The 21782-nt window shown below is 45.4% G+C and overlaps 1 protein-coding gene across 4 annotated transcripts in view; it reads left to right on the top strand.

The window, feature by feature from the left end:
* AHCYL1 (adenosylhomocysteinase like 1) overlaps positions 1-21782 on the top strand; it is a 494269-nt gene that overhangs the window by 78863 nt on the left and 393624 nt on the right. Inside the window, exons 3-4 of one of the 4 annotated variants that reach the window (XM_082247286.1) lie at positions 737-865; positions 1094-1194. The exons of 1 other annotated variant lie outside the window; for it this stretch is intronic. In XM_082247286.1, the coding sequence (XP_082103412.1) occupies positions 737-865; positions 1094-1194 (230 nt within the window). Of the gene's footprint in view, positions 1-721; positions 866-1093; positions 1195-21782 lie in introns of all 4 variants that reach the window. 2 more of the 4 variants (XM_082247285.1, XM_082247287.1) reach the window with 2 other exon arrangements.

The following is a 21782-nucleotide window of genomic DNA, read 5'->3' as shown; positions in this document are numbered from 1 at the left end:
ATACTTCTATTTGTCCCCCTCAGAGCTGTGTGTACATGTACTGTACTCACGACAATATTTCCGCAATTTCCCAATAAGAACGGGTGTCCCCACCAGAGTGCCCCTTTACATCGGGTGTCCCCACCAGAGTGCCCTTTTACATCTGGTGTCCCCATCAGAGTGCCCCTTTACATCAGTGTTCAGATATACTTCTATTTTTCCCCCTCAGAACTGTGTGTACATGTACTGTACTCACGACAATATTTCCGCAATTTCCCAATAAGAATATCAAATAGGAATAATCCGCCCAAAAAGAAAAGTTTTTCGTCACGCGCATGCGCAGAGAGCCTCTGTGGTTTGCCTCTTGTCGGATAATGCCTCAGAGAAACTGCACAGTTTGTTGGATGCATGTTTCGTCGGGAGGCATTATTCGACAGGACACCGGCAATGAAACTGTTAATTTCATGAGTCGCAGCGATTTTGAAAAAGGTTCCTGCACTACTTTTTACTGATTTTAATTGCAACTTTCAAAGACTTCTGTTAAGTGAAATTGTAAGCCACAATTAAATCGGCAGTACAAATCACACTGATGTGTGGCTTTATAATGATGCAGAAGTAGCACGATTTCAAAGCCGAACCAGTGTAAACCAGAGCTTAAGAAATTATTCTATATTCTTTCTACATGCTAAATTACTGTAGCAGAACAGTTTTTTTAGAAATATTTTCGTTTACATTCTTGTAGTTGCCTCTTACACAGACAGCTCAGATGATGAGTCATCCCCTCGAGACAAACAACAAACCTCGTCAAAAGGCAGCAGCGACTTTTGTGTTAAGAACATTAAGCAGGCGGAGTTTGGTCGTCGTGAGATTGAAATTGCTGAACAAGGTAACTGACTGACTCATGGCAACCAATCAGATATTTCTTTGCTATTGGTATTTTCAGTACAAAATAGATTCTTATTGTATGCTACAAGAAATATATTTGCATATGTTTTTCCTTGCACTGTTTATTGAATAGGCTTGTTTGCAGTATATGCAATAATAGGATAAAGGATTGTCTGACATTAACATTCTGTTTATTTCTGTATTTTTTTACTTTTTGCATTGTCTTCAGAAATGACAGCTCTGATTTCCTTAAGGAAGAGAGCGCAGGGTGAAAAGCCTCTAGCAGGAGCGAAGATTGTGGGATGCACACACATTACAGCTCAGATTGGGGTTAGTATAGAACATTTAAAGTGTTCTCTCATATTTTAAGCTTTTGGAAACAGGTGTCTATAATAATTGTCCAATGTAGATTTTCTCCTGACTTGCCTTCCTAAAACTATTCTTAAAAGATTCTTTTAATATTTGATGTGACATCGAATGTGTTGAGTGTACAACCCCAATTCAACAAAAAGCTGGGACGCTGTGTATATGTGTACATAAAAACAGAATGCAATGATTTGCAAATCTCATAAACCCATATTTTATTCACAAAAGAAATATAATAGATAATGGGAAACCTATATCAAATGTTTAAACTTAGGAAATGTACCATTGTAGGAAACAAATAAGGTAAATTTGGCTTTGGTGGCAGCAGCACGTCTCCTCCTCTTTTAACAGTACTCTGTAAACATCTGGGGGCTGAGGAGAACAGTTGCTGGAGTTTTAGGAAAGGAATGTTGTCCAATTGTTGCCTGATATAGGATTCCAACTGCTCAACAGTGCTCAACAGTCCTGGGTCGTCTTTGTCGTATGTGTCGCTTTGTCGTATTTGTCGCTTCAAGATGCACTAAATATTTTCAACTGGTGAAAGGTCTGGACTGCAGGCAGACCAGTTAAGCACCCAGACTCTTCTGGATCTTCAAACTGATGTTGTCATAGATGCAGTATGTGGTTTAGCATTGTCCTGCTGAAATATGAAAGGCCTTCAAAGTGCTTGAAAACGATGTTGCCTGGATGGGAGCATATGCTGCTCTAAAAACTGGATATATCTGTCAGCATTGGTGGTGCTGTTCCAGATGTGCAAGCTGCCCATTCCGTACACAATAGGATGCAGGCTTTTGAATGGATTGCTGATAACAAGGTGGAAAGCCCCTATCTTGAGCATATGCAGTGATGTCTATCACAGAATCATGCTTGTCTTTAATGCTGCTAGTCCAAAAATCATGAGCATCAAGTATTGCATTTCGGCTTTGTCTCTTTCACACAGAGATTTCTCCAGATTCTCAGAATCTTTTTATAATATTATATGCTGTACATTATGATATATTTAAAGTCATTGCAATTTTATGTTAGGGAACGTTATTCTGAAATGGTTTGACATTTTCTAGAGACCGTCTCTACCCATCTTTACTTCTGAGACACTCTGACTCTCTGAAATGCTCTTTTTTTAACCAAACATTTTACTGACCTGTTGCAAAATGTTCTTCTAGCTCTTCCTTGTTAGTACCACTTACTTTGCCAGCTTTTTGTTGCCCTCTCCCAACTTTTTTGAGACTTGTTACTGCCATCAATTTCAGAATTACCTTATTTATTTTTCGAAATTATACATTTTCTCAGTTTAAACATTTGATATAATTTAAATTAGTGCCACGCTACCCAATATTAAAAACGAAAATCTATATTGAAAACCAATAAAACTAACCACAATATCAAATTATTACATAAACTAAAATTAAATGAAATAAAGTGCACAGCTGCAATTCAAAAATGTGTCAGTCTCTCCAGAGTCACTGAAATGCCATGACCTCAATCTCATCATAAAATATTTGTGAAAGGTAAAATCTCTGAATTATAATTCCACCACTGATTGCCAGTGTGAATAAGGGATCCACTACCAATGAAGTGCAAAATAGCTGTTCACCTCAAATAATAGATCTCAAATGATAAAGGTCTGTAAACACGTCCCCTTCAATGCTGGGGTCAGGTTAAACCAAATGGACTTTCTGCTATTACCCTTCTTCCCAGAGTTGGCTCCAAGGTAAGTGTAAACAGCACATAAAAATATAAGAGGAAGAACCACTTGTGCTCTCTTTATAAAAAGCTGAAATTTCTTTCAATGTTTTAAAACACATTTAGGAGATTTGTAAACAAAACAGCGCATTTGTTTCTACTTCCAGAGCGGGTGAAAGCCTGCTGCTTACCACTCCACACAGCTTCCTGGCTGACAGCTCGGATAGCACACAGGAATAGGTTGTAGCTGCTAGATGTAAAGTACCTTAGCTCTGGACAGGTATAAAATGGGAATCTCCACCCTTGGTGCTACGTTGGATATGACTTCTTTAAAGGGGACACAGTCTCCATGGGTCATAGAGAATTGTAGGTTGCTACTTTTGGGTAATTGGACACTGGCAAAGCTTTTTAGACACGCCACCTTTGGTATTCACTTAAAACCGTACCAAACTCTGTGAGACCTCGTTTTTGCTAGTATCCTGTAGTTGATGGAACTCCTATACCTTATTGAGATGCTTCTATGCTTAGATCTTTACTTCCAACTCTTCAATCAACTTTTCAGTTAACCTCTTCACTGCCTTCTATTACAACTGAAGCAGTGTATCTTGATTGGTGTAAACTTGGTAATACCTTGGGAACTGTACTTGGACCCCGTGTGGTGGGAACGGGCTGTAATGTTGCTATGGGCTCTAGATCCTGCTTGGGGACTCATCTCTTCACTTGGCACAAAGTGTGCAGTTATCTGCAGAGAGCTGTACAAGTCCCAGGGCCATGGCCCATTCCTATGGTTTCCAGACCCTAAAAGCCCCTTTTGGAATATGCCCATTATGATGGGCCAAGCCTGGGCCCATACAGGGACCAGCAATGTGGAAAGGTAGGATAGGTTCATCATGTATCGGCCTGTTACTGTAGCCCTTTAGGAAATATGATTTTTTAAAATCTCCACTACTTGTACTGCTATTATTAGCGTCTCTTGACTAGGGTCTGTTAAACAATTAAATGATCAGCATCATTTCGCATGTAGACAGAATATAGAACAAATTCTTAAGCCCTGGTTTACACCGGTGCGGCTTTGAAATCGTGCTACTTCTGCACAATTTCAAAGCCGCACATCCGTGTGATTTTGCACTGCCGATTTAATTGTGGCTTGCGACTTCATTAAACAGAAGTCTATGCAAGCCGCAATTAAAATTGGTAAGAAGTAGTGCAGGAACTTTTTTCATAATCGCTGCAACTCATGAAATGACCGGTTCTATTGCCGGCAATGGGGTGCGACTTATCATGTGATTTTGAACTGTCAAGTCGCGTGACAAGTCGCATTGGTGAACGGGGGCTAAAAGACAAACCTCATAAAAATAATACACTGCTCAAAAAAAATTAAAGGAACACTTTGAAAACACATCAGATCTCAATGGGGAAAAATATCATGCTGGATATCTATACTGATGTGGACTGGGTAATGTGTTAGGAACGAAAGGATCCCCCATCGTTTGATGGAAATGAAAGTTGTCAACCTACGTACATAGGGCTAAATTCAAAGACACCCCAAAAATCAAAGTGAAAAAATAATGCAACAGGCTAGTCTATTTTGCTGAAATTTCTTTGCAGCAACTCAAAATGGTATTCAGTAGTTAGTATGGCCTCCTAGGATGAGTGAGGGGTGGCACAAATCTGGTTAGACACCTGGGTTAAGGAGAGGGGCACATGTCTGTAAGCCGTCCATGGTTCCCAAGTCTATTCAGATAAATTTGATCATGAAAAATGTTGGCAACCTTTTCGTGGATCATAATCGAGGGATCTTGGGCTTAAATTGCCTAAAGGATACATAACATAAGGTGTCTTTCATACTCCTGCAAAAGTAATTTTGTCTGCCAGCAGGATGACATAAACCAAATGTTTCACTGGACAGGGCAACCCTGATGGCAGGTCATTAAGCAGCGCAAGTAAGAGAGAGACCCCGTTATTTATGGAGCATGGAAAACACCTTTTCTCATTCATTGACAGATGCAGCTCCGTCTAGTCAGAAACTATAGGGTTATGTTCCTCCTATCAGGAATAGGTAACCCCACACACCCTGCTATCATCAAACAGTTTGTCTCTGCCTAGTTTAGGGAATAGGACCTAGCTTCCTGCTGGGACTTCGGTCTTCGCTATTATGGGAAAGTTTGTTAGTTTGTGATTTTTTTATTTTTTTTATTTTCAATAGTTAGTTCCTGAGGACCAAGATCCAGTGGAACTACAAGCAACAGCCGGTTGAGGTTTCGCACTGGACAATCTAGATCCTTAAGGTCTCCCAGCCTGGCCAGCGAGCATGAGCAGGTTATAGTCCAAAACTAGGCCTCGCCACGACCGTTCCCACGACGAATGGGGAGGAGCCTGCGAGTGGACCGTCTCGCTAGGATGCACAGGACCTGGAACACTCTGAGTCAAAGCTTCCCCTTGGCTGACAGCACCCCCATCCCGGGTGGGAGGTGATCTGTTTTGGAATGGCGCCCACCTGGTACCCTGGTGTGGTGAGTAAAATGTCTCCCCAAAAAAAACGCTGGCGGACATGGGCCCTTCCCTGGAATAGTCGGACCTTAGGGGCTCCCTCTGTTCTCCTGGCACCTCAGAGGACTAGTCCTGTGTACCCCTCGGCATTCCCCTACTCCTAGCAGTTTTTTACCTTTGAGGGTGGTAATAATGCAGCCGTTGTGGCCCCTTTTGAGGGGGGTGATTTGTCCTGTGTGGGCCCCTGGTCAGGGACCTTCGGATGCCTATTGTTCTGGGCCCCCAAGAGACCGCATGGCGTGCCATGGTTAATCACCAATTCCCCATTGAGAATGCATGAGCGGCCATTTTCCTGAGGTCCATAGGCAGGAACAGGCATGCAACATATTTTTTTTAAATATAGAGTTTTCTCTTCCTGTACAGTCAGTGTCAGTTTTGTTTTTTGCACCGAATGTGCTCGAAGCCTCCTCTGTGGTCTGGTAACGTTTTCCTGGGGTTCCCTGTGGGTTTTTTCTTCATTCGCTCTGCTTTTATCTTATAATAACTAGGGATTTGTTTTTTATGAAGGTTTTTTTTCCCCACTTAAAGACCGCAATACAAATATATGTGCTGCGGCTTTGAAATAGTTTACCGCGATTATGGCTGAAGATATCAGCCATAATCATGGTATTGTTTTTTACAGCCGGCAGCTGGCTTCAAATTAAATTTTTTCTACATTTTTGGTTGGTGTGCCTCGAGATTCTGATTCTGGTTTTAAAGGGTGTTTTGGGTGAAAAAAGGTTGAAAAACACTGTCCTACACACTCCAATGGAACAAAAATAACCCCTGAGGATTGGGACTTTCAACGGCAAGAACCAGGACTTGAGTATGAAAATATATAAATTTTATTACACGTATTACAAAGATGAAACATACATAATCACACATAAAGTATATGATAAAAACAAGGTCATAGATACGTCTTGGAACCAAGAGGGTCTGAGGTGTCTGGATCGGACTAGACGCGTTTCGGTCCAATTGCCTTTCTCGATAGTCCAGAAAACACCAGAGCTCAGACTAGGAGCATAAAAGGTAACAATGAGTATGATACGAATGGTAAGTATAGAATTAGATTTCACATGTATTAAACAATGTTAGAAACAATATATCACATAGTTCATTATACACAGTGTTTGTCGTATTTAGATGTGAAAAGGGGGGGCAAAAATGCCTCTATGATTACATACCAGATATGTAAGACCTCTGTGGAATCCAGGACGTGAGACCAAAGGGATGGGCCTTGGTGGATGAGAAAAAGGCCTTCGATTGTCTATGGCCGCAAGGAGTATACGCTAGTTGGACTGGGTCTATGCAAGATAGGCTCAGAACAATTTGTTAATATTGTATGGGCTTCCAAGGGAGATTTAAATGATTATAAGCCAAATACACAGTGGTTTGGCAAATGACAGTGAGAAGAGAGCTCCACGAACAGAAAATCCCACGAGGATCTCCAAAGTGAGGTCAAAAACACACAGGTCATCTAGATGGTTGTGAAAAGAAAAAATAGAGGGAAAATTAAATGGAGTATGTCCATAATGAAAATTAAAAGGGGAAATAAGAAGAGATATTGTTGGTAGTGACTACCTGTAAATTAGTAGTAGAATGAACGTGTCCCCCGATGGATTTATAGTGCTGGGACGTATCCAGCACTGCATCCCTGTTGACATAAAGTATGTCAAACATGAAATTGTATGGAGTATCAGAGGGTAAGTAGGTAAAAAGTAAAAGTAAGGGTAGAAAAGGCCTCATTTCCCAACGTGAGTCCTACAGTTCATAAGGAAAAAGGAAGAAAAAGAAAAGGAAAACTGGGTGGTGGGGAGGAATGTAGAAGCAGTGTATATCCAGGGATAAGAGTCACCAAGTGAGGGGAAGATGGTACTAGTGAAAGTCTCAAAAGGTGCCCAGGTGCCAGAATAAATGTTAGCAAGAGTTCTATGGCGAGTGCAGGTATCATAAAAGTAGTTCAGGATGTCCAAAGAGAGAATAACTTACCTGTGCAGGTCTGTATGTGTGAGTAATGGCGGCGCGCTCTGAATAGAGCGCGGTCCGCCATTAAGTACGCCGGCGCATGCGCCGGAGCCTGCGTCTAACACTCCTCCCAGGGCGTGTGTGGACCAATGGAGGTCCCCCGTGTCCGGAACGCACAGACGCCGCCCACACATGGTTGGCCGCGGCGTGCGTTCCGGGCACGCCGACGCACAATATCCGGGTCTGAATCTCCGCCCACGGCGGGATCAGGTGACCGGTGATGGGGCGAAAGAACGCCCCTGTGTGCGCCGGGGGGAGGATCTGTCCGGTGAGCATCACTGTCACTAACATAGAGCTGCGGCTAAGGGGACAGGACCAAAAATAAAGACATAAAAACAAGGCAAACTCTGTGTTTACACAAAGAGGCAAATACAGAAAATAGGATATAAATTGATATTGGATACTTTGAAGTAGCATTCAATTAAAACAGGAGCAAAGACCACCGCAAACAGGGTGTATTAAATAGCCACACAGTGGTACTTATATGCTGTGGTATGTGGTATAAGATAAAGGATAATAATGGTTGGAAAAAAGGGGGCAGCTAATCCCGAAGGACTGAAGGAAAAATGTATGTAAACAATGAAGTTCACAGATATTGGGACTGAAATAGAATAAGGACGTGCAGACTGAATACATCCATTAACGAAACCGATCTATGTTTTATTGTCAGGCAAGATCTATGTAGAAATGGATCTATATAATGTGGAGAAATTTTTTGTTCTATATATATGGAAGAGAGGGAAGGAAGAGATCATGTCCCATATATTATGGGTATATAGATATATTTAGTGATTTTGAAGTGAAACAGAAATTGCATTTAAGGACATTACCCCATGGTGTTGTCATTGGATCATGTCCTCAAGAAAGGGAAGGAAGAGATCATGTCCAATATATAATGGGTATATAGATATATTTGGTGATTTTAAAATGAAACAAGTATTGCATTAAAGGACATTACCCCATGGTGTCATCGTTAAACCATAATTATATTATGGATCCCATCCTCCTGATGAGAAACCCTCAAGAAAGGGCTTGAAGCTAATGCTTTCATTGAGTCCTGGGGGGATGGTAGCCCTAAGATTATGGATCCATCTAGATTCCCTCTGTAAAAGAGTCTTGTCCCAATCTCCTCCTCTGCTACTGGGGTGCACCCGGTCAAGGATGACAAAAAGGCAACGTGGGAAAATGCCACTGTGTGTAGTCAGAACGTGTCTCCCAAGGGGGAGATCAGGATTGCGTTGGCGCATACATGTAATATGTCGTTGAGCTCGTTTATGAAATTCATTTTTCGTTTTCCCGACATAGAAGCACCCACAGCAGCAAAGGAGGAGATAGACTACTCCTATCGTTTGACAATTAGAGAAATGTGGGGGTCTATATGGGGACCCATTAGGAAGAAGTATATTGGGGTCTGTGCAAATGTATTGACATATATTGCACCCTCCACATTTAAAAGTTCCTAAGCGTTTACAAGGATCTTGGCGAAATTCGCCTGTGTATTCACTTTTAACTAATTTATCCTTGAGTGAACGGGTCTTGCGATAAGTTATCGCCGGTTGGTCAGTAACAAAGGGATTAAGATGTGGATCACATGTAAGTAAATGCCAGTATTTGTTGAGGACATTGTAAACTCTATCATGTTGTTTCGTATATGAGGTTATAATACGTGCCTGGTGTTGGATCTGATTGTTGTCACGTGAAGTTTTGATCGATTTTTTGAAGATGAGGTCTTGTCGTTGTTGCGATTTGGCCCTACGATAGGCCTTTTTAAGACAAGTTTGTGTGTAGCCTCTGGTGGTCAATCTTGTTCTAAGTTTATCTGCTTCCAACTTAAAAATGGGATCTTCAGAGCAATTGCGTCTGAGTCGCAAATATTGCCCGTAAGGGATAGACCTTATTAACGGGGCTGGATGAGCACTAGTTGCGTAAAGTACTGTATTAGCAGCGGTAGGTTTTCTAAATAATGTGGTCGTGATGTTGCCTAATTGATTTTTATTAATTGTGATGTCCAGGAAATCAATGGACTTGCTATTGTAGTTTAGGGTAAATGAAAGATTAAAGTTGTTTCTGTTCATGGAGTGAACACAGTCCAGGAGTAATTCCTCATTGCCTGTCCAGACAATGAGGACATCGTCAATGTACCTATGCCATGCCAATATGTGCTGGGTATATTTCAAATGTTGTTCCTCAGAGAGGAAAGAACGTTCCCATTCCCCCAGGTACAGGTTTGCGTACGATGGGGCACAACATGTCCCCATCGCAACGCCCTGTACCTGGAGGAAATGGGAACCATCAAAGGAAAATACATTACGGGTGAGGATGTATTCAAGTGATTGTAGAATGAATTTTTGTGTAACTGGGGAATCTGAATTGGATTGTGTGAGGGCATGTGCGACCGTGCGGATACCCTGCTGGTGGGGGATGGAGCTGTATAGTGCTTCAACATCTATAGCCACCAGCAGGGCATCCGCAGGGATCGACATGCCCTCCAACAATTGAAGAAGGTGTATCGTATCCTTTACAAAAGAGGGGAGGGTTTGCACAAATGGGTACAGTTTGCTGTCCACGTATCTACTTAGATTTTCAGATATGCTGCCCCTGCCCGAGACGATGGGTCGTCCAGGGGGGTCGTTTTTGTTTTTGTGGACTTTGGGCAAACTATAAAAAGTAGGAATAGTAGGAAATATAATTCTAAGAAAATCCCAAGTGGTTTTATCTATACAACCTGTTAAGTATCCATTGTCCACCAAAGCATAAAATTCTGCGAAATACTTATCAATAGTAATTCTAGATATTTTGTGATACCAAGTTGAGTTATTAAGGATTTTCCAGCACATATTGGCGTATTGTTGGTTATGCATAATGACTATATTGCCCCCCTTATCAGAGGGCTTAATAGTCAATTGTAATTGTTTAGTGAGAGCAGTGAGTGCCTGGTTTTCTTCTATGCTAAGATTAGAGGCTCGAGTCTTAGCATAGAAGAAAACCAGGCACTCACTGCTCTCACTAAACAATTACAATTGACTATTAAGCCCTCTGATAAGGGGGGCAATATAGTCATTATGCATAACCAACAATACGCCAATATGTGCTGGAAAATCCTTAATAACTCAACTTGCTATCACAAAATATCTAGAATTACTATTGATAAGTATTTCGCAGAATTTTATGCTTTGGTGGACAATGGATACTTAACAGGTTGTATAGATAAAACCACTTGGGATTTTCTTAGAATTAAATTTCCTACTATTCCTACTTTTTATAGTTTGCCCAAAGTCCACAAAAACAAAAACGACCCCCCTGGACGACCCATCGTCTCGGGCAGGGGCAGCATATCTGAAAATCTAAGTAGATACGTGGACAGCAAACTGTACCCATTTGTGCAAACCCTCCCCTCTTTTGTAAAGGATACGATACACCTTCTTCAATTGTTGGAGGGCATGTCGATCCCTGCGGATGCCCTGCTGGTGGCTATAGATGTTGAAGCACTATACAGCTCCATCCCCCACCAGCAGGGTATCCGCACGGTCGCACATGCCCTCACACAATCCAATTCAGATTCCCCAGTTACACAAAAATTCATTCTACAATCACTTGAATACATCCTCACCCGTAATGTATTTTCCTTTGATGGTTCCCATTTCCTCCAGGTACAGGGCGTTGCGATGGGGACATGTTGTGCCCCATCGTACGCAAACCTGTACCTGGGGGAATGGGAACGTTCTTTCCTCTCTGAGGAACAACATTTGAAATATACCCAGCACATATTGGCATGGCATAGGTACATTGACGATGTCCTCATTGTCTGGACAGGCAATGAGGAATTACTCCTGGACTGTGTTCACTCCATGAACAGAAACAACTTTAATCTTTCATTTACCCTAAACTACAATAGCAAGTCCATTGATTTCCTGGACATCACAATTAATAAAAATCAATTAGGCAACATCACGACCACATTATTTAGAAAACCTACCGCTGCTAATACAGTACTTTACGCAACTAGTGCTCATCCAGCCCCGTTAATAAGGTCTATCCCTTACGGGCAATATTTGCGACTCAGACGCAATTGCTCTGAAGATCCCATTTTTAAGTTGGAAGCAGATAAACTTAGAACAAGATTGACCACCAGAGGCTACACACAAACTTGTCTTAAAAAGGCCTATCGTAGGGCCAAATCGCAACAACGACAAGACCTCATCTTCAAAAAATCGATCAAAACTTCACGTGACAACAATCAGATCCAACACCAGGCACGTATTATAACCTCATATACGAAAACAACATGATAGAGTTTACAATGTCCTCAACAAATACTGACATTTACTTACATGTGATCCACATCTTAATCCCTTTGTTACTGACCAACCGGCGATAACTTATCGCAAGACCCGTTCACTCAAGGATAAATTAGTTAAAAGTGAATACACAGGCGAATTTCGCCAAGATCCTTGTAAACGTTTAGGAACTTTTAAATGTGGAGGGTGCAATATATGTCAATACATTTGCACAGACCCCAATATACTTCTTCCTAATGGGTCCCCATATAGACCCCCACATTTCTCTAATTGTCAAACGATAGGAGTAGTCTATCTCCTCCTTTGCTGCTGTGGGTGCTTCTATGTCGGGAAAACGAAAAATGAATTTCATAAACGAGCTCAACGACATATTACATGTATGCGCCAACGCAATCCTGATCTCCCCCTTGGGAGACACGTTCTGACTACACACAGTGGCATTTTCCCACGTTGCCTTTTTGTCATCCTTGACCGGGTGCACCCCAGTAGCAGAGGAGGAGATTGGGACAAGACTCTTTTACAGAGGGAATCTAGATGGATCCATAATCTTAGGGCTACCATCCCCCCAGGACTCAATGAAAGCATTAGCTTCAAGCCCTTTCTTGAGGGTTTCTCATCAGGAGGATGGGATCCATAATATAATTATGGTTTAACGATGACACCATGGGGTAATGTCCTTTAATGCAATACTTGTTTCATTTTAAAATCACCAAATATATCTATATACCCATTATATATTGGACATGATCTCTTCCTTCCCTTTCTTGAGGACATGATCCAATGACAACACCATGGGGTAATGTCCTTAAATGCAATTTCTGTTTCACTTCAAAATCACTAAATATATCTATATACCCATAATATATGGGACATGATCTCTTCCTTCCCTCTCTTCCATATATATAGAACAAAAAATTTCTCCACATTATATAGATCCATTTCTACATAGATCTTGCCTGACAATAAAACATAGATCGGTTTCGTTAATGGATGTATTCAGTCTGCACGTCCTTATTCTATTTCAGTCCCAATATCTGTGAACTTCATTGTTTACATACATTTTTCCTTCAGTCCTTCGGGATTAGCTGCCCCCTTTTTTCCAACCATTATTATCCTTTATCTTATACCACATACCACAGCATATAAGTACCACTGTGTGGCTATTTAATACACCCTGTTTGCGGTGGTCTTTGCTCCTGTTTTAATTGAATGCTACTTCAAAGTATCCAATATCAATTTATATCCTATTTTCTGTATTTGCCTCTTTGTGTAAACACAGAGTTTGCCTTGTTTTTATGTCTTTATTTTTGGTCCTGTCCCCTTAGCCGCAGCTCTATGTTAGTGACAGTGATGCTCACCGGACAGATCCTCCCCCCGGCGCACACAGGGGCGTTCTTTCGCCCCATCACCGGTCACCTGATCCCGCCGTGGGCGGAGATTCAGACCCGGATATTGTGCGTCGGCGTGCCCGGAACGCACGCCGCGGCCAACCATGTGTGGGCGGCGTCTGTGCGTTCCGGACACGGGGGACCTCCATTGGTCCACACACGCCCTGGGAGGAGTGTTAGACGCAGGCTCCGGCGCATGCGCCGGCGTACTTAATGGCGGACCGCGCTCTATTCAGAGCGCGCCGCCATTACTCACACATACAGACCTGCACAGGTAAGTTATTCTCTCTTTGGACATCCTGAACTACTTTTATGATACCTGCACTCGCCATAGAACTCTTGCTAACATTTATTCTGGCACCTGGGCACCTTTTGAGACTTTCACTAGTACCATCTTCCCCTCACTTGGTGACTCTTATCCCTGGATATACACTGCTTCTACATTCCTCCCCACCACCCAGTTTTCCTTTTCTTTTTCTTCCTTTTTCCTTATGAACTGTAGGACTCACGTTGGGAAATGAGGCCTTTTCTACCCTTACTTTTACTTTTTACCTACTTACCCTCTGATACTCCATACAATTTCATGTTTGACATACTTTATGTCAACAGGGATGCAGTGCTGGATACGTCCCAGCACTATAAATCCATCGGGGGACACGTTCATTCTACTACTAATTTACAGGTAGTCACTACCAACAATATCTCTTCTTATTTCCCCTTTTAATTTTCATTATGGACATACTCCATTTAATTTTCCCTCTATTTTTTCTTTTCACAACCATCTAGATGACCTGTGTGTTTTTGACCTCACTTTGGAGATCCTCGTGGGATTTTCTGTTCGTGGAGCTCTCTTCTCACTGTCATTTGCCAAACCACTGTGTATTTGGCTTATAATCATTTAAATCTCCCTTGGAAGCCCATACAATATTAACAAATTGTTCTGAGCCTATCTTGCATAGACCCAGTCCAACTAGCGTATACTCCTTGCGGCCATAGACAATCGAAGGCCTTTTTCTCATCCACCAAGGCCCATCCCTTTGGTCTCACGTCCTGGATTCCACAGAGGTCTTACATATCTGGTATGTAATCATAGAGGCATTTTTGCCCCCCCTTTTCACATCTAAATACGACAAACACTGTGTATAATGAACTATGTGATATATTGTTTCTAACATTGTTTAATACATGTGAAATCTAATTCTATACTTACCATTCGTATCATACTCATTGTTACCTTTTATGCTCCTAGTCTGAGCTCTGGTGTTTTCTGGACTATCGAGAAAGGCAATTGGACCGAAACGCGTCTAGTCCGATCCAGACACCTCAGACCCTCTTGGTTCCAAGACGTATCTATGACCTTGTTTTTATCATATACTTTATGTGTGATTATGTATGTTTCATCTTTGTAATACGTGTAATAAAATTTATATATTTTCATACTCAAGTCCTGGTTCTTGCCGTTGAAAGTCCCAATCCTCAGGGGTTATTTTTGTTCCATATTCATTAGGGATGTTGGCAAGATTCCAGGTTTAAAACACAGAATCCGAATTTATCTTTTCCTACACACTCCAATGGCAACAACATTGACCTTGTGTTCTCCTATCTATGCACTTTATGCATCCTCTCCAACAATTCACTCCCACTCTCTGATCACCACCTTATCAGTTTCGCTCTCTCCCTGTCTTCCACCTCCTCTCCCTCCAACCGCCTAACAGTTACCCGTAGAAACCTTCGCCACCTTAACCCTTCTCTTCTTTACTCTGCTACTGGCCATCTATATCAAAATCTCACCCCTGTCATGCCCCAACCTAGCCACTTCCATCTATAACAGCTCACTGGCATCCTTCCTAGAAAAGCTCGCTCCCCCTCACTATACGTAGAATTCGGCCCCAACCGCTACAACCCTGGCATACAGATGACACCAGAAGTCCCAAAAAAGTAGCCGCGCTCTTGAGCATCTGTGGCGTAAGACTAAGTCCCCGGAAGACTTCAACCAATAAAAATCTGCCCTCCTAAAATACTGTTGCTGCCTCCTCACTGCCAAGCAAACCTATTTCTCTTACGTCCCCCAACAGTCGCCGCCTCTCCATACTCGTCACTATGGGGTAATTGACCTTTGCTCCGTAGGAGTAGCTAGGCAACAGAATATGTCAATATTAAAGCTTTTAACATATCCCACCCCCAGGGGGTGGTCCCCTCAGTCAATACCCTCCTGCTTCCTGTATCCATACCTCCGTTTCATTGTCTAGCTTTCAGGAGTTAGCAGGCTGTTTCTGTGCTGGGGCTTTTTGTATCAGCCTTTATCTTCTTTTTGATTTTATTTGAGTGTTTTTTGTCTCTATCTTTACTTAGCTGTTTGTTTCTTCAGCTTTAGTTGGATTTTCTGATGAAGAGGATCGTGCGGGCTGGGTCTCGGGCTGGCCCCCCTGGTCGCAGGTTGTGGGTCAGTGGCTTCCCAGCCTGCCATCGAGCGTTCAGTCAGGTTTTTTTCCTGGCATGTGTGAACGACCCATCCCTGTTCGCTGCAGGGATGCTGCGGTGAGGTGGCTACCTCACTGGACGCCATGCGGTTTCACACCGCAGTTCTGCTGCGTCCTGGCTGCGACTCTCCCTGTCCTCTGTGCAGCGGCTTGATCGCTTGGGCGGGCTCCCCACGCCATTCAGAAGGTAAGTGTATCTGTGTGGGGACCTGTCTTTTTAGTGGGTGTCAGTCTGGGACTGTGTAACCCTGCTTCTGTACACACTATTGGGCTCCCTGTCTGTTTTTGCTGCTTCTGTGGGCTGCAAGGAGGGGGGCCATCCTGCACTGTTTCTGTGTTTCAGACTGTGTGCCTTTTTTTGCTGTGTGACAGGCTGTATGCTGCGGGGCATGTTGTAACCATGTTTGTGCATACATGCGGCGGCCGCTTCTGCGGTCCGCCATTATTTTATTATACTGCAGGCGTGTGATGGTGTTTACTGTATGCGGGGAGCGGCGTTTTTGGCGCCAAGCGCCGCCATTTTGGCGGCGATCGCTCCTGCCTCATGTTAGCACTGCAGGATCTCTGCCTTTACTTCCTCCCCCGGCAGCCATTTTTTTGTAGCCTTCCATAGGCTTTATAGGAGCGGCTGTTATTGCATCACTTCCTTTTCCCTGGGCACACCGATCGATACAGCAGCAGCAGTGATCTCTCCAGGTTTTACCTTCTCTTATTCCTGTATTCATTGCCTGAAGTTTGTGCTTTTCCCTGTGGGGGTCGGCTTGTGCTGGTGTGTGTGTGCGGTGGGCTGCGCTCGCCGCGCTTTTAAAGGGGCAGTTACCCTTTTTTCTCCTGCAGACTTTTGGGGGCATGGATTCTCAGGAAAGCAAATTTCCTCCTACTTAATGGGAGGCCAAGGGGCTGCTGCTGTTCCCCCTGAGGGGGGCGATTTGGCTACCAATGTGGCTAACCTGGCTGCTCAGGTACAGATGCTTGTGGCTGCTCAATCCACAAAACGGCCCAGAGTTTCAATCTCCTCAGATTCAGAGGGCGATGGTGATGGGGCTGCTATGGCTGGGGTCCCCTTATCTGGGTCCCGTTCGTCCCTGGACTTTGCAGGGTCGGAAGGGGGGGCAGAGGTTGAAGGGGTTGATGATTCCCCCCCTGGCTCGTCTGAAGAGCTTGCAATCATGGATGAATTGGTTGCTTCTATCAAACAAACGCTGCATTTGCAGGATGAACCGTGTCCTCCTGCCGTCCTGGCTTCTTATGGGACGCAGCGGAGACGCAAAACATTGCAGGTTTTCCCTTGCACTGAGGATTTTCAGCGCGCTGTTAGTGAAAAATGGCGCAATCTAAAAAAGCCTTTTGCTGTGCCAAGTAGGTTCAAGCTGCGTTATCCTTTCACGCCCGCCACTGATAACGCTGGTGTGTGCCACCTCCGGTGGATCACGCGGTGGCGGTTTTGAATAAATCCACTGCGATTCCGGCAGAGGATATCCCAGTGTTCCGGGACCCCACGGACAGGAGACTGGAGTCTCTTGCCCGCCATACTTACTCGGTTACCGGTTCCATGCTATAAGCTATTTTTGCTTCCCTTATGGCAGCCCAGGCTGTCGCGGATTGGACGCAGGTGCTCAGGCGCGTCTTGGTGGCTGATTCTGCCCCGCCGACAACGTTGGCTATGGTGGATCAAATTCATCAGGGTGTCCTGTATTTGTGTGATGCGGAATTGGATGTAATTCCTTTGGCTGCACGTGTGCACAGCGTGGCGGTGTTGACACGCCGCTTGATTTGGCTGAAATGTTGGTCTGTGGACCAATCTTCTCGCAAAACTTTATTTAATCTGCCTTATACGGGATCTCGCCTTTTTGGCGACTCCCTGGATACGCTGATTAAGGGGATCTCTGGGGGTAAGATCACGCTCTTGCCCCAGTCTCACAAGGCTAAGGGTGCTCAAGGTAAGAAGCATGCTTCGTTTAGGCCCTCTCAGGGGTCTTTTCGTGCCTTTCGGTTGCACTATAAGGGCAAGCCCTTCAAAGGTCAGGGCTCCCAAAAGAAGCCGTGGACAGGTAAGCAGAAGTCCGGCCAGTCCGGGTCCGCTGCCCATAACAATGCGGCCTGAAGGGGCGCCCTCACCCAGTTCTGGGGTGGGGGGACGTTTGCTCGGTTTTTCTCAACCCTGGCTGGCCCGCATTCGGGACAGGTGGGTTCAGGAGATCGTTCGGTCCGGGTACAAGATCGAGTTCCTATCTCGGCCGGCGAACAGGTTTTTTTCCCTCAAATCTTCGACTGTCTCCGGAGCGTTTGCGGGATCTGCACCTGGCGGTGCGAGACCTGCGGGCTCAGGGAGTGGTGGTTCCGGTACCTCATCGGGACAGATTTCAGTGGTTTTATTCAAATCTGTTCACTGTGCCCGGGAAGGAGGGCAAGGTACGTCCAATTCTGGACTTAAAAGCTCTAAACCGCTTTGTGCGGGTTCGCAAGTTCCGCATGGAATCCCTGCGCTCGGTGGTGGCTGCTCTAGTTCCAGGAGAATTCATGGCATCCATCGACTTGAAGGATGCGTACCTTCACATCCCCATTTTCGAGGGTCACCAGAGGTACCTTCGGTTCGCCATTGCGGAGGATCATTACCAATTCGTGGCGTTACCCTTCGGTCTCGCTTCGGCTCCGCGGGTGTTCACCAAGGTGCTTGCACCGGTTCTGGCCTTATTGAGAGCCCAGGGTATCTCAATCCTGGGGTATCTGGACGACATTCTGGTTCGGTCTGCAACCAGTCAGGGTCTGGTGAGGGACCTGTCCGTCACGATGCAGACTCTGCAGGAGTTTGGTTGGACGATAAACGTCCCACAATCGACGCTGTGCCCATCAGTTCGTCTTCCCTACCTGGGTATGATCCTGGACTCTGTTCAGGCGAAGGTCTTCCTACCGGAAGACAAGTTCAGGACACTTCAGGACGAAGTCAGGTCCCTTCGGGACGTTCCGTGCTCATCCCTCCGGACGGGCATGAGGTGTTTAGGTTTGATGGTCTCGGCCTTCGAGGCGATTCCCTTTGCCCAGTTTCACATGAGGGGTCTCCAGGCGGAGATCCTGTCCAGGTGGGACGGGCGACCACAGTCTCTGGATCTTCAGATCTCGTTGAGTCCTCGCACCAGAAGGAATCTTCTGTGGTGGCTGCAGTCCCCGGCGGTGTCGGGGGGCAAGTCTTTTCGTCCGCTTTCGTGGACGGTGATCACCACGGATGCCAGCCTGTCGGGCTGGGGTGGTGTTTTGGGCGTTCTGTCCGCCCAGGGTACTTGGTCGGAGGGGGAGTCCTCCCTTCCGATCAACATTCTGGAATTGCGGGCGATAAATCTCTGCCTTCGAGGTTGGACGGACAAGCTTCAGGGCCGTCCGGTTCGGGTGCAGACGGACAATGCCACAGCGGTGGCCTACATCAACCACCAAGGGGGCACCAGGAGTGCCCGAGCCGACATTCTGTCTTGGGCCGAGACGCATGTCCCGGCAATCACGGCGGTTCACATTCCGGGGGTGGAGAACTGGCAGGCGGATTATCTGAGTCGCCAGACTCTGGACCAGGGGGAATGGTCGCTCCACCCGGATGTCTTCCAGATGTTGTGCGCGAAGTGTGGACCTGTTCGCGTCTCGTCTGAACAACAGGGTGGGAAGGTTCGTGGCAAGGACGCGCAATCCTCGGGCGGACGCGTCAGACGCGTTAGTGGCTCCGTGGCATCAGTATCGACTGATGTATGCATTCGCACCAATTCAGTTGCTATCCCGGTTCCTTCGCAGGTTGTCCTCTGAACCGCTCACGGTGATTCTGGTGGCGCCAGACTAGCCCCGCCGGTCTTGGTACGCAGACCTCGTGAATCTGGCGGTCGACGCTCCATGGCATCTGCCTCTTCGAGAAGATCTTCTGTCTCAAGGACCGATATTCCATCCTGCTTTACAGTCGCTGGCTTTGACGGCCTGGCTGTTGAAACCGAGGTCCTGAAGGATAGGGGTCTCTCCCCGGAGGTCATTCATACTTTGATCAACGCTAGAAAGGCCTCTTCGGGGAAGATTTACTACCGTACTTGGAAGGCCTATTTCGCCTGGTGTGAGTCCAGGGGGTATTCCCCCCGCTTATACTCGGTGTCTAGGGTGTTGTCTTTCCTTCAAACGGGTGTAGACCAGCTTTTGGCGTTGGCCACGATTAAGGGTCAGATTTCTGCGCTGGCCGTTCTTTTTCAACGCCCTGTGGCCTCTAATTCTTTGGTCAGCACCTTTGTTCAAGGGGTGCGACACCTGGTCCCTCCTCGGAGGGAGCCTTTGCCTCCGTGGGACTTGAACCTTGTTCTATCCGTGTTACAACATGCTCCCTTTGAAAAGATCAGGGAGATCTCATTGCTTCTGTTGTCTAAGAAGGTCGCTTTTTTTGTGGCGATCACTTCGGCTCGCAGAGTGTCGGAGCTGGCAGCCTTGTCCTGCAGGTCTCCGTATCTGGTGCTTCATTTGGATAAGGTGGTCTTGCGACCTAATCCTTCTTTTCTTCCGAAAAGGATCTCGGAATTTCACCTCAATGAGGATATTGTCTTGCCTTCACTTTGCGCGAAGCCTAAGCATCCGAAGGAGGTGGCCTTACATTCCTTGGATGTTGTTCGGGCGATCAGGGTTTACCTGTCAGCGACTAAATCTTTTCGCAAGACGGATTCTCTCTTTGTCCTTCCTGAGGGATCTCGGAAGGGCTTGGCGGCGTCGACTTCTACCATCGCCAAATGGATCAGACAGACTATTGAGCAGGCATATGCTTTGAAGGGAAAGGTTCCCCCTATGCCTGTGAAGGCGCACTCTACCAGATCTCTGAGTACGTCTTGGGCCTGTCATCATCGGGCTTCTGTGGCCCAGGTGTGTAAGGCGGCGACTTGGTCGTCCGTTCACACCTTCTCAAAGTTCTACAAAGTGGATGTTCAGGCATCGGCAGATGCTTCCTTCGGCCGCAAGGTTCTTAGTGCGGCAGTACATTAAGGTCCCTTGTTTTTTTGGGCCCTTGGCTGTTTGGGATGTTTTTATCCCTAGGTTATTTGTTCTTCCTGGGTTGTTGCTCCTGTTGAGCAAAGTTTTTTTCATGCTGCCCAGCTGGTTTCCTTCCTTTGGTAAGGTTCCTTTCTCTACTGTGGGTCCTGCGTTGCCTTAGGCGCGGCTGCGTTTCCCACCCCTCATGTATACACTGCTTTGAGACGTCCCCATAGTGACGAATATGGAGAGGTGGCGACTGTCGGAGGACGTAAGAGAAAACGGAATTTTTGTAAAATCTTACCTGTAAAATTCCTTTCTCTGAGTCCTCCGACAGTCGCCGCCCCCGCCCCTCTTTTGGGGTTTGTTTATGTACTCTACTGCTATTCTACTGAAACTGAGGTATGGATACAGGAAGCAGGAGGGTATTGACTGATATGTTAAAAGCTTTAATATTGACATATTCTGTTGCCTAGCTACTCCTACGGAGCAAAGGTCAATTACCCCATAGTGACGAATATGGAGAGGCGGCGACTGTCGGAGGACTCAGAGAAAGGAATTTTACAGGTAAGATTTTACAAAAATTCCGTTTTTCTCTTACGTCCTCCGACAGTCGCCGCCACTTCATAATCTTCACTAATGGGGTAATTGACCTTTGCTCCGCAGGAGTAGCTAGGCAACAAGATTTGTTAATATCAAAGCTTTTAGCATATCACACCCCTAGGGAGTGGTCCCCTCAGTCAATACCTCCCTGCTTCCTGCATTCTCAACTCAGTTTCTAATGCCTAGCTTAGGAGTAGCTGGCTGATCCTGTGCTGGGGCTTTCAGTCTCAGCCTTCTATCCTCTTTTTGATTTTATTTGGAGTATTTTTCTCTTTCTTTTACTTAGCTGTTCTTTTTCTCAGCATTAGTTTAGTTTCTTCGGATGAAGATGATCATGCGGAGCTGGGTCTCGGACTGGCCACCCTGGATCCCAGGGCTGAGAGCCAGGGGCTTCCCAGCCCGCCATCGAGCGTTCAGCTCAGGTTTTCCTGGCATATTGAACGACCCATCCCTGTTCGCTGCAGGGATGCTGCCTGTGAGGTGGCTACCTCACCGGACGCCATTTGCGGTTTCGCACCGCAGTTCCACTGCGTCCTGGCTGCGACACTCCCTGTCCTCATTGCAGC

Source organism: Pelophylax lessonae, assembly GCF_965119305.1.
Source record: "Pelophylax lessonae genome assembly, chromosome: 2".
In the NCBI taxonomy this organism is placed as follows: Eukaryota; Metazoa; Chordata; class Amphibia; order Anura; family Ranidae; genus Pelophylax; species Pelophylax lessonae.
Note: the sequence above shows the minus strand (reverse complement) of the source record. Positions and strands in the feature narration are given on the sequence as shown.